General features: G+C 34.2%; 1 protein-coding gene across 1 annotated transcript; it reads right to left on the minus strand.

The window, feature by feature from the left end:
- Window positions 1-1,837: 1,837 nt before the first annotated feature.
- Window positions 1,838-12,295, minus strand: LOC129944412 (uncharacterized). Its single transcript, XM_056053823.1, has 2 exons — window positions 11,922-12,295; window positions 1,838-11,852 (listed from the first exon to the last, which is right to left on the minus strand). The coding sequence occupies exons 1-2, from the start codon at window positions 12,150-12,152 to the stop codon at window positions 2,490-2,492; spliced, it is 9,594 nt and encodes a 3,197-aa protein (XP_055909798.1). The 5' UTR covers window positions 12,153-12,295; the 3' UTR covers window positions 1,838-2,489.
- Between the last annotated feature and the right edge of the window lie 639 nt (window positions 12,296-12,934).

Genomic DNA, 12,934 nt, shown 5'->3' on the forward strand with positions numbered 1-12,934 from the left:
AACTAGAGTGGCACCTCTTAAAACCAAATCACTGGCTTGGTTGGAGCTTTGCTGTTGGCACGTCTAGTGGTCAATACCATAGACACGATTTACCTTTGGTATGGGCCTCACATAACTCTAGCCTGGATAAAAAGCGCACCATATTAGAGAATCACGTTCCAAAACAATTAAATCAACTTATTTTCAATAGTTTCCATACTTTAATCTGTTATATCGGGCTGCAACGTACTGGCGTCGATTCTTAACAAATTTTCAATTTAAGGCAGTTAATGAAATATCCTCAGCTGGATAACGTTTAATTGCTTTTGTTCAGAAGGAATATTTTAACGAAGAGATCTCAAAACTTTCCAAAGTAGAATTGTCTCTAATCAAATTTTAACCAATCGTGGATGAAAAGATAATCTTTCGAGTTGCAGGCCGATTAGAAAATGTAATCTCCCTTATTCACAAAAGCGTCCTATAATACTCCCGTCAAGCAACTTCCTTACGTCACTCATCGTCCACGATGTCCATTTGAAAACTCTCCATGGCGGCCAACAATTGATGACGTCTACGCTTTGATCAAAGCACCTTTAGTTTTTTAAGTTTTTAACAATGTTACAAATATCGTCAATATTTAAGTTACAAAATAATTGATCCCAATTGATCATACATAATAAGTTAAAAAGGTTTTCAAAATTACACCTACTAAAGTTGAATTCTAGTTTGTTGTTATTAGATAGCATATGAGGTGGAGGCATGTTTAAATTAAGTGCTATGTCTAATTCAGGATGATGGCGATCACAATTTTGACAGCAGAATAAATCACGGCTGCTTCAAAGCATATGATTTCGGAGAAAAATACCAGATAGAGTGTTTTTCCAAAACGGTTCTTCACACTGTTTAGTTGACTTTACCCGCATGAAGAGAAAACATCTGTTAATAAAAACTCTTTTGAAGATGACGGGTTTATTAGAACGTAGAATTTATCGTCGTCAATTTGAATCCAATTCATATTGGGTAAAATAAAATCACCAACAACCAGTACTTCGTCTTCAGGCTCCAAAAGGATAGAAATACTTTCTATACAGTTGTTTAGTTTTTCATAAACCTCGTTCTTGGACTCAAAGTACGTAATCTTTAGGCTTTCCTGAACAAATACCTCCTGCTCTTTGGCAACGAGGAAAAATCACGGAGATGCACCCCAGAGCAGATGAAAAGGTTTGTGTGGTCACATTGAAAACAGCAGCCACCTCTAGAGCGCCCTATAGTCAAACTTTGTTTCCTGCCAATGGTAAAAAGATCAAGCATACCAACCCAAAAACTCACGCTTTAAACAAGGTATTTATTTTTATAATTCCTTCAAATTAAAATCGTAACCTATGTTTAATTTCAACTAAGATCTTAAAACAAAAAGCAATTTAAAATAAATAACACAAAATAGCCACACACCATTCCCATACCCACTTTTTTCTTTCTTTCATGTACCTACCTGTCATACGGTGAGGAAGGACCATCTTGATCATCATCTCTGTTCAAAAGTTTAAAAATTACTTAATAACACGCATTCCTTTCATGAAATGGTTTCTCATCCCGGGGGGATGATGGACTATTTAGCTAGACTTAACATAGAAGATTTGTCAAGGAACTATAGCTTGATCGCAAGAACTACCAGTTGGTGGATTAAGATCTGCGTATGAGTATAACGATCTTGATGCTTACAGCTTACTCTAGACAAGAAGAATCCGAGGTTTTTGTTATGCAAGTCACGAAAATAAAAGACCCGAATTATAGAATTAAATTTATTATTTTAGGATTTTTCATTTAAAAAGAAAGTAACATTATTTCACTTCTTCTTCTGTGATTTGTTTTCTATATATTCTTTTTGTGAATTGGACTGTGGGGAATACAATCCATTGCTTTTGTCTAAGGTTTCAGCTACTGTCCTTGTGGCAAACACGCTCTATTGTTTAAAAAATGTATGTAATGCCTTTTCAAACAGAACTGCCCCTGCTCTTAAACTAAGTGTGTACCGTTTAAATTTAATTTGAATGTGGTGACCATTTAGCTTTTTGCTGACACAAACAATTCTCCTATTTAAAAAAAAATACAAATAAAATCCATGGTTTTATTTTAAAATTAAATTATTTGTTCAACAACAGTATTGTTTTCGAGATTTACATTATAAGAGTGTTATTTTAAAGGAAATTGCAATCTAAAATTTATCAAACTTTGTATCAAACACCAAATATCTTGGTTGCTTTGAAGCAAGAAAATGGTTTAGCTGAATTCTTCCATCATACATTGAAATACGCGTTTACTTGTTTTCACTCTTTAACATTTCGATCAAACATAATTTAATTTTTTAAATTATTTTCAAGTAAAACGATTTTAAATTGGATCAAATATTATGTATGTGTTTATTATTTCTTATAATGATACTTTGAATTTCATACGAAAAAGATTTTTTAAATATTTCATGTTTAAATTTCAATCCTTTTCAAAGTAGCTTAGGCGGAAAAATGTTGAGGTATATCATCTCTTGCTCTATCATTTTCATAGTCTGATAAGAAATCAGGGCAAGGAAGCTCGTTATCGGCAAGCTTCTGAACACTTTTTTCATTACTAATGCACACACATAATCTTTGTTTTTGATCGAAAATACTTTTTTTTTCCATGTGTTGTAAGATTTTATGCTCCGTGTCCACAGATTCATCGCAAATCAACTGACGTTTCTTATGCCGCGTAGGTTTTATAGGTTTCTTGTTGGTAAAAGTCTCAGCACTGTTACTAGATTTTGGGGAAATTCGAAAGGTAAACTGCTGCAAGCGATCAAATTGTTGAAAGCCCATTTCATTGCCTGTGTTCGAGGGCAACTCAGTTCCACAAATATTCCCATCACAAAATTCTGTACAAGTATGATGATCATAACAATCACTCAACTCAAGCTTTTTTTCTTCTTCGGACTGTCCATATTGACTCTTGCATGATTTCGGTATTTCAAGTTCATCAAATGTCATATTATCTTTTTCTTTTTGAAAACGATACGATCGCATATTGTTTTTGACTGTAGGATATTTTTTATGATACAAGTTGTCAGCATCCTTTCCGCTTAAGGGCAATGAATTATAAGTCTTATCAACGATATTATGTTGTTTTGGCGAAAAGTTTTCTATTTTTAGTTCCATACTATCTGTAAATGTTGTTCGTTTATTTGCTAAAGTAGTGTCACGATTCTTTCCACTTATAAGGCTTTTCTCCGAAGCAACCGCTTCCTGAAATGAATGAGATTTTTGTAATTGACATTCTTCTTTTTCATTTGCAGAATTTTTTTTATCTTCATATTCTAAAAGTGGTAATGAAAAAGTCTCAGAATTGTTTCTTGAATCGATAGATGTTGGTTGCAGTGGTGCAAATTCCTGGCTTTGATAGAGTGCAGAGAGTTTTTCAGAGGGAGGGTATAAATATTCAATGAACATCTCTGCATCAGATAAAACTTCAGCGCTTTGATATCGTTTTGACATAACTTCAAGTGAGTGAAGTTTTTTGGAAGCAGAATTTATGCCAGAAATGTCAAGATGTGTTTCACTGAACAATTTATCGTTTTCTCTTGAGCTCTTGTTGGGAATATTATTTAAAAACACATTTTCATAGCCATGCTGATTACTTTCAATATTGGAATAATTTTTAGTATTACTTTTCAAAGGGTAAATGCATTTTTTATCTTTTATCAAATCAACGTTTTTTACATCTCGCCCGTTTTTGAGAGGAATATATTCCTTGCATCTACCATTTTTAGTTTTTGATATTTGAGGTTGGCTTGTAATCAGTGTCCGACTGCTAGATTCTGGCCATTTCGTAACTGTCTTAGCCGCCATTTCTGTTAATGTAGGTGTTGACTCATTGCTTTTGCTCACAGAATCAGATAGCTTATCAGTTTCCGAACTCGAAAGAATATCGTACAAAATCCCATCCGATGAACTAATTTCTACAGATAATTGCTTACTGCCGGAAAAATGTGAAGTTTTTCCACGGAGACTTTCAGAAGATTTATTAAATGAACTTACACTTGATTTTGTATGATTTGATTTTTCACTTTTAACTCCACAGGAATGATTAGAAACTGCTGAAAGGCTATCCGACCCTGAAAGATTAGCATATTGGTGTACAGTGTTAGTTCCAGTTGACCATTCTGATATGCTTAAACCAATTGAAGTATCTTCTGAATGAGAGCTATGGGTACAATTCTTTAGCTGCAAGCCTATGCGAACTGTGCCATCAAGATCTGTACCCATTGAACTGGTTTCTTCTTCAGAATGACTTGAATGGCTACATTTTCTATGGCAGTTCGAGTTAACAAGTTTATCTAAACCTCTATGAATAGTTATTTGGTCTTCTTGTAATGTCAAGCCTGATAATGAAGCTATGTCATCCGCTGATGTGTCTGAATTATTCGAGCTACAGGTATGTTTTCTACTGAGTTGAGGAGATAATTTAGTTTTTGCTGCTCCTGACAAAAAGACATCATTGTTCGAAATTGTATCCTGTACTGAAAGCGGGCTAAGATTTCTTGGAGAGAGTGTTGGCTGCAAAATTATGACACCATTTGATACATTTTCTTTTATAAGCGAATTGTCTGAAAAAGATTTTAATACTGTGCAGCATTTGTCCTTAAAAGAGTATGGTAAAAATGATACAGAGTTTAAGCAGTTCGGTGGGGTTAAATCTTCTTTGGAAAAACATGCATCATCTACTTCACTATTATTGTTAAAAAAAGACGACATAAAGTAAGAGGTATCTGCATACGGTAAAATTTTTGTTTCCTCAGGAGATGACAAACAAGTTTTGGGAGTTTGTGTGTACTGAATATCTTCTAAAGTGTACTTAGTTGTATCAATGAAATCAACTGTCGTTTCTGGACTACTAATGCATGCAGGAGATTGAAACGGCTCCAATTTTTCTGTTGAAGAAAATCCTTGGGAATTGAATAAAGGAGTATGCCAGTCTCTACCATCTTGAGGATGTAAGGACGTACTTTTCCAGCAAAATGTGTTGGGCACAGATTTATCTAAATCAGGCACTAAGAAAATCAGTTCAGCTGACTTCACTGGTACAAAATCATATGGAATTTCTGGTAATGGCCAATCTTCAGAGTCTTGGCTTCCAGGATTTGAGAGACATAGTAAGGTATGTCTATCAAATTCTTCAGGCGTTTTCTCTTCAACTTGAGTGACAGCAAATCTTCCAGTTATTACAGTCGAAGACTTATTATCAATCAAACTGCTCATACAAGACAATCGTTCGCCTGTACCTGAATCGCAAGGTATATCTGGCATTTCAGCTGACGTTCTTCTTTCTGCATCCGATATGTAAGCTATGTTTGTATTGCTGCGAGAATCTGAGCTAAGGCTAGCTTGATGATCTGTTGAGCCGGCGGATTCATCACGCATACTCACTGAATGTGTTGAAGCTTTACTGACATCATCTTCAATACTCGATTTTTCTGAGGCTGTGCTTCTTTCTGAAATACGTGAAAGAGTTCTACCGGTTGCGAATCCAGTGCTATATCCAATAATATCGGTTGTATTAGTTCCAATACCGCTTAAAGTACTTGTTAATACAGGATAACCAATTGTAGTTGACAAGTCGATAAGTTCATCTTTACATTGTATATCACTAACTTTTTGACCTCTTAATAAAAGTTCTTTAAAATCATTTTCCGAAGAATCGTTTAAAGCAATTACATGGTCAATGGACTGAAAGGACCCCGGATTATTATCTTGATATTTTTCTTCTATACTCGAGCTGCCAGAGCTTTCCATTGTGAAGGGTTTCCATGTTGACTGTTGTTCTTTTTGCAAAAGCAAGCCGTGACGTTGAGCCAGACCAAGTGAACCAGAACTACTTTCAGTTTCAAATGAACCTTTTGACTCAATGCTTAAAGATGTTTTTGAGTCAAAGCTTGATTTGGATTCCTGTGAACTTTGGTCACTTCCTGACTTTTGACAATTATCAACAGTATTAACACTATTCAATCGTGGATTCCTTGAATTTTTTTTTTTGCCAGGTTCGCACATACAAGGAAATTTCGCAAAAATATTAACGCTTGGACTATCTTCATCTTTAAAAAAAGATTGAGCTTGATTTTTTTCTAGATCGTCTTGAAATGTTTCAGTACTTGATCCAAAGTCCACAGGTCTTTGCTTTTCCAAAACAGGAGTTATAGATTTTTTATTAGGATTTGATAAGTTTTTTGTTTCAATGGGTTTTTCAAAATTTGTTTTAAGCATTTGTTCTTTGAGTTCTAAACATTTTTTGTTTTCCACGTCTCCAAAATCTTGTGAGATACCCAATGGGCGTGCAATCGAGCAACTTACACTGGATTCATCTTCTACTGAACTTTTTTCTTTACTACTGAAAGATGGACTCCAATCACATCGCTCACCTCCAAATTCCTCCTTTGCACAAATGTCAAAATTCTCGGATTTATCATTTTGTTGCCCAATTGTTTGTATGTGTTTTACATTGGGACCAATGCTTTCGTTCGGTGAATGAGTTGAGAACAGCTGATCTATATCTGTAAGTATTATTTGAACATTTTGATCTGGAAAGGATGTAGAAGCTGATATGATATTTAAATCAGCAGCGTCGTCCAAAGTTGTTTGTTTGACTAAAGAATCTCCATTCGGTTCAAGAGTTCGAGGATCATTTTCTGATGTATCAGATCCTATATATTCTTCACATTCAACAGTCATCCATGAACCGGTTTCATCACTACGGTCTAGGCTTAAATAGTAATTACTACTTTGTGATACTTTCAAGTGACGACTTTCATTTAAATTTTCAGGATCATCTAATGAAGCTTCTTCACATTCTATAGTAGGAACTCTATATGCGTTTTCTTCGGCAGTGAATGATGGTTTACTATCAGAAGTACTTTCATCAACAGAGACATAAGAATCAATACTATCACCAGTTGAAGGCATATGGCTGCCATCGCTATCCCTACCTGTGTCTTCAGATTTTGGATATTGTCGTTTGAGTATTTCAAGTGATCTTCTTTCCGATATAACGGCTTGCGTGTCAATTTCTTCATTTAAATAACTATGATTGGCGAATATTCTACGGTCAGCAACTACGCTCCTAACTTTTTCATTATTTTCTTTTGGTCTAACCCAACTCTCTGCACGAAATGATCTTTTTGCATTATTTGTATGTACATTAGGTAGTGCAGTCTTTGATGCAAATTTTGTTTCTAAATTAGAAAATATACGATCCTTATTATGAACTTCGCTCTCTTCAAATGAATGACTTTTATTTGTAGTTTTAGGTGATTCGACAGCGACGTCGCTTGTTGTTTCTGACTTTTCAGAATCTTCAAACGATTTCTTACGATCTTCAAAGCTTCGGTTTGCCTTTTCTAGTTTTTTTATAATGCAACCTTCATCAAAACTTCTACTAAATTTTATAAGAGAACTATCAAGCTTTCGAGGAGATTTTGCTATCAAAACGTGATCCTTAGCTTTACTTTTGAATTCAGTTTCTATAATAATTTTATCACCTTCTGTCTTAACGGAGATTTTATCTTCGGGTGTTGGAAATGGAGGAAGCTTGTCCATAACAGGACTAAGCATAGTTATTGTTTGCTTTATTGCAGATTCATATAGTTTTTGTTGTCTTTCCTTTCGCTTAGCAATATTGGCTTCAGTTTCTTCTAGCATTTTTGTCTTTTCTCTGCTCGATTTTCGTTCCTTTTCAATTAACTTTTGATTATCCTTTGAAATTCTTCCTTTATCTTTTTTTGTGCTAAATGCGTTTTCTACATTTAGCTTAAGTTTCGTTAGATCTGAGTTTTTGGCTTTCATTTTGGACTTTCTTAGACCAGTGCTTTCCAAACTACTTGCTCGAGATACACCTGGTGATGTTTTTCTTGAACTAGTACAAGAATTTAAAGGTGAATAGTCAAAGTTGTACTTTGGAATATCTAAAATAAGGTGATCACCACTTCTGAGTTCCATTTTAGATGTGTGTCTGTCCTTAATTTTAACTCCTTTCAATGTGATTTTTTCAATAAAAGCTAGTTGGTGAAGTAGATTACTTTCTTCAAGGTCAATATTAACCGCTACTATAGTCGTTTCGGGTTTAAGTGATGAATGACAAATCTGTGCCGAAGGAATTGATCCAGCACATGAACGAACACTATCAAGCATTTCTCCTTCAGTGTTATTTATTTTTTGTTGGACTTGTAATACCTTTTCTTCCAAAACATCAGCTTCTTCTTGAAATTCAATAGTATCATCTTTTGAGGAATACGCATTTAACTGTGGTAAATTATGCATTGCTAACATTGAAATTTCAAGGCTTTTGGTTCTTCGAATTTTTAATGGAGTTTTTAAAGAAGGCATTTTTTCCTGCAAAGTTGCCGAACCTTCTGATAAATTAAATTCACGGGAAAGCAAAATTGGCTTTCGCGAATTAACTGCCGGAGGATCTAATTTAACTATTTGAGAAGATTGTTGAGAATCATTCTTCTTAAAAACATATGTATTGGCTTTGGTTATTTCATTTTTACTTTCTTCACTGTGAACTAGATCCGAATTCAATATAATGGGGAAGGAATTTTTTTCATTTTGCTGATGGTCGCAAATATCTTTACTTGAAATATAATTTTCCTCTTCAGAGCTCGGGATAGAAATAGATCGTTCTGAGATTCGTCGAAGTTCTTTACCGTTGAAAAGCACGTTGGAGTCCAGCTTTATGTTATCGTATCGGCTATCTAGTTCTGGCAAACGTCTGCATTGGGGCGGAGAGCCTTCAATTTCTGTAGAACTCATAGTCTGTCCCCTGCCCCAAGCAGCTGATATAAGTTTATTTTGTTCTATTTGCAGAATTGGTTCAATTTCTTTTCTTGATTGTGGAGGTGAAAATTCTAATGTTGATGGAATAGGCTCAGCAGACCCAAAAACATCGTCGGAGTCTAGGCTTTCGTCATCAGAAGAAAAAGATGTTATGCGAGTCTTATTTTTTTTTACTTTATTTAATGCTCTCGTTTTAGAAATAATTTTCTTACTTGAGCTAAACTTGGTTGAATTTTGACATAACTCAAATTGTTTTTGTTCCGAGAGACGGTCTTGATGTTCTTTATGAGGTGTTTCGTTTTTATAATTTGCCGTGGAGTCACTTTCAATTCTGTTGATTTTTTTGTTTAGTTTTTCCAAAAGCCGTTTATCCATATCCTTCACTTTACAACTATTCAAGCTAAGAAGATCACTTGTTGCAAAAGATCTGTCATCTTCTTTTTGTTTGATATAATCAATATTTGAAAAATCTACGTTCTGCGAGAACAAGAGTTCTTCCTTGCGTACTGGAAGTACGCTGTCTAGGATGTCAGGTAAAATATTGCTATAACTTTTTGAATTAGTACTTGATACTATTAGAGATTTGGGAGATTTTGGTGATTTAGGACTCCTTGGTTTTTGGAATTTCTTCTCATTTGGTGAAGATGAAGTCCCATTGATAACATGACGCTTATGAAGAACGTACGGAATTTCTTCTTTCAAGACTTTTGAAGCACAAAATTCGATTTCGTGAAAGGAATTTTTCAGAATTTCAAATTCCGTATTTTTTATATCTACTAGAGATGCAATCATAGTGTTGGTTTTTGGAACTTCAAAGTTACCAAAAGCTTTGTACTGTGGTGGAGCACTAGGTATTTGCTTATAAAAATAATCTTCATCACTTGAGTCAGCGGGAGTAAGATCAATAGACTTTTGGTGCATCAATATATGACGCCGTTGATTTTTGCATGACCCTGATCGATTCGCTAACGAATTTGGATCACTTTTGGTTCGCTCTACTGTTACATGACTATGAGTCAATGGTACTAAAACATTGGTCAACTGTCTAGATTGATTGCTTTTCACTTTGGGGTTATATTCCTCAAAATGAGTTTTTGCCATAAGTTCTTCTTTTCGTGTTATTCTTTCAAGCTTAGGAGTTTTAAGCTGTTTATCAAATTCAGATAAAAGTTCTGGGGTCAACGGGTAGTCTTGCCTATTTTCATTTTTATTATCACAATTAGATTGTTCATCTTCTTTATCGCAGCTAGTAAAAGATTCAATTTTATCTTGATCGAAACTAAATATATTTTCACTATCGGACTTTCGACGAATCGCAACATTTACTTGACATTTTTTGTGGTGATGTTGTACATATTGATCATCATATATTGACATAGAACGTAGTGAGTTCGTAGCCATTTCCACTTCTTGATTTTTGTTAGAACTTATGTTCTCAGAGGATTTTTTTCCAAGCGACTTAGAAATTTTTTCAATTTCTACATTTTGAAGACTAATTGACTGAACTTTGGACGTTTGGTTATATTTATTGAACGCTGGGTTTGTGTCACAATTTTCACATAAGAACCCATTTAGTAATGAACAATGTTTGTCTAAAAGTAAGCATCCGATACTTTTACCTTTAGACCATTTATTTAAAGATTGGCTTTGAAGAAAATCCGGCGGAGCATCGTAGTTATCACTTTTAGATTCCACACTGGAATTTGCCTTATAATGATAATTTCCCAAATCTTTCCTAACCTTTTTACCTGTTGTTTTAGGCATTTCATAATTTCCTATCAATGAATCTTCAATTAAAGATTCTTTTGATGCAACGCTTGAAATGAGAGATGACTTGCTTCTTGTTGTTTCTCGTGATTTTTTACTATCTGTGTTATACAAGCTGTCCCGAGATTTCTTGCTACAGTACGAGTCCCGGGAAGGCTTAGTTTCATAAATATCACTTCGGCTTTCCTGACTTGAACTTTGAGTATCCTGAATCTCCCTTACTTTTTTGTAAAAACTTCCATCCGATTTAACACAAAGCTTTTCACGTGGAAAATATCTTGGATCTCCTGAATCCCAAATTTCATTCATTATGTCGGCTACTGATTTACATTTTACATCCATGGCTGATCGATATTTTTGATTTCCTGAAGCAATTTCATCATCGCTAGAAATAAAGTTACCCGAATCAATAGAATATGAACGAATATTATGATCAGATCGCGTAAATTTATCAAACAGTTCATGGTTACTTTTTTCTAAAAGCTCATAGCTGTCATGTGAAATATCATCTTGTGAGCCTGAGCACTCTATTTGATTTCCATACATGCGTTTGTGTTGTGCAAAATTACTGCGTGTACTTCCAGGATAACTCGACGAATAAATCTTGTAATTCATATGTGTTGAAATGTGTTGAAAGGTATTATGCGACTGATTTTTATTCAAATATATAAAATGACCTGAGTCGTCATATCTAGTTATTGGAGATTCTAATCTATTAAATGATAGAAAGCCTTTAACGAAGGTTGTGATGGGCTTAGATTCTTCATTTTCTCTTAGAAGATCCCTGCAAGAGCTGCTTTTCAACCAAGATTCTTTTTCCATATAAACATCCGTATTTGTTTCTTTATGTTGTTTATACTGAGCTTCCGAATAAAGGTCAATATTGGAAAGTTCATTTTCAAGTTTTGCTGAGGAAAGTCTTAAATCAATTGATGATTCAAACAACCTTTCACCTGTCTCTTCAAGAAGATTTTTATCATTCACATACATTATAGAATTTTGATGTTTACTTGTTTGAATTGTTAAATTTGATTCATGTGCTTCATACGAATGTACAGAGTTATCAAAAGAATAATCTAGTTTTTTTGATAATGGAGGAGTTTTTAAATTAATATTCAGATTGTCAAATGGAAGAATGCAATTTTCTGAATGTGTTACATCATTGTAATCATTTTTTTTCAGATTTTTCTCAAAAACACATGAATCTGGGAAAGAGACACACATTTTATTTGAATTGACCACGTACTTCTTATGTATACTTGTATCGATACAGTTATTTGATAGGTAATTTTGATAACTTTGATTAAAATTTTCAGTTAAACTATTTCTTTTCTTAATAGATTTATCAAAAAACTCATTACTAATATGGTTTATTTTAGATTTAGATTTTGCCTTTCTATTAACTGTCGCATATATATCAAAACCGTTGATTAGATTCAAGTTATTCTCATTTGATATTTTATTTCGACTTTTAAATGCATTCTGATTTTTGTAATGATGGATATCATTAATATCAGTATAGATTATATTGTCGATTTCTGTCTCCATTGATGTGATATTATTAAATGAGTTTGGTTTAGACGTCAAATAATTCGTACTGCTATAATGCGCTTGTGTTAAATGATGTGACTGCGCCGTAATTGGAACAATATTCTCCTGACTTGTAGAGAGCGCTGTCAAATCTGAAGTCTTTGCTGTCTTCAATAAAACTTTGGCCTCCTCCTGTTCGCCCTCCGAAAAGTTGTTGAGATCCACCGAATAAATTCTTGATTGATTGAGGTTGTTTGATATGGTTGGAAATTGTTCCAGAGGTACAGTGACACAAGCCTGCGATCCCACTGAGACTTGAGGAAGGCTGTTGTTCTCGTATGAGAGTGATGACTGGTTCTGACCTATGAAGAAAGATTAAAAGCTAAAATTAGGTTTAATTGCAATCAAAAGCATAAAAGAGTATGACTATTTGGCTCTGTTTTAACCATTCATAATTTATTCAAAACACCCACACAACAAAGACGTTCATTCCATCGGCTTCGTTTTGAAAAATATAGAATTTTTTTTCTGAATTTAACAAAATCCCATAAGATTCCTTAAACAACTTTTCTTGGCATTTACAATGCCTTTCCCTCAAAAACATTACGTCTCACAACTCCGTATTTTTATCCATCCTAAGCTTCCTTATCCAAACTCCAAACATTAGTGCCAGCAAAGTATGGTAGGTCATTACTCATGTCAATATATCAGTAAAGCAGAGAGTAAAATGTCTGGGACTTATTAACGTGCACTGAAACTTTTGGTCATGCGTCGAAAATAAATAAGAGTGCGAAAATGTG

This window comes from Eupeodes corollae, chromosome 1 (assembly GCF_945859685.1).
Source record: "Eupeodes corollae chromosome 1, idEupCoro1.1, whole genome shotgun sequence".
In the NCBI taxonomy this organism is placed as follows: Eukaryota; Metazoa; Arthropoda; class Insecta; order Diptera; family Syrphidae; genus Eupeodes; species Eupeodes corollae.

What these genes read in the sequence shown, in the direction of transcription:
- LOC129944412 (XM_056053823.1), bottom strand. Translation starts at nt 12,152, where the DNA reads ATGGAGACAGAAATCGACAATATAATCTATACTGATATTAATGATATC. An exon ending in TTAAGAAAAGAAATAGTTTA is followed by an intron (nt 11,853 to 11,921) that starts ACTGAAAATTTT and finishes AGTATACATAAG; the next exon opens with AAGTACGTGGTCAATTCAAA.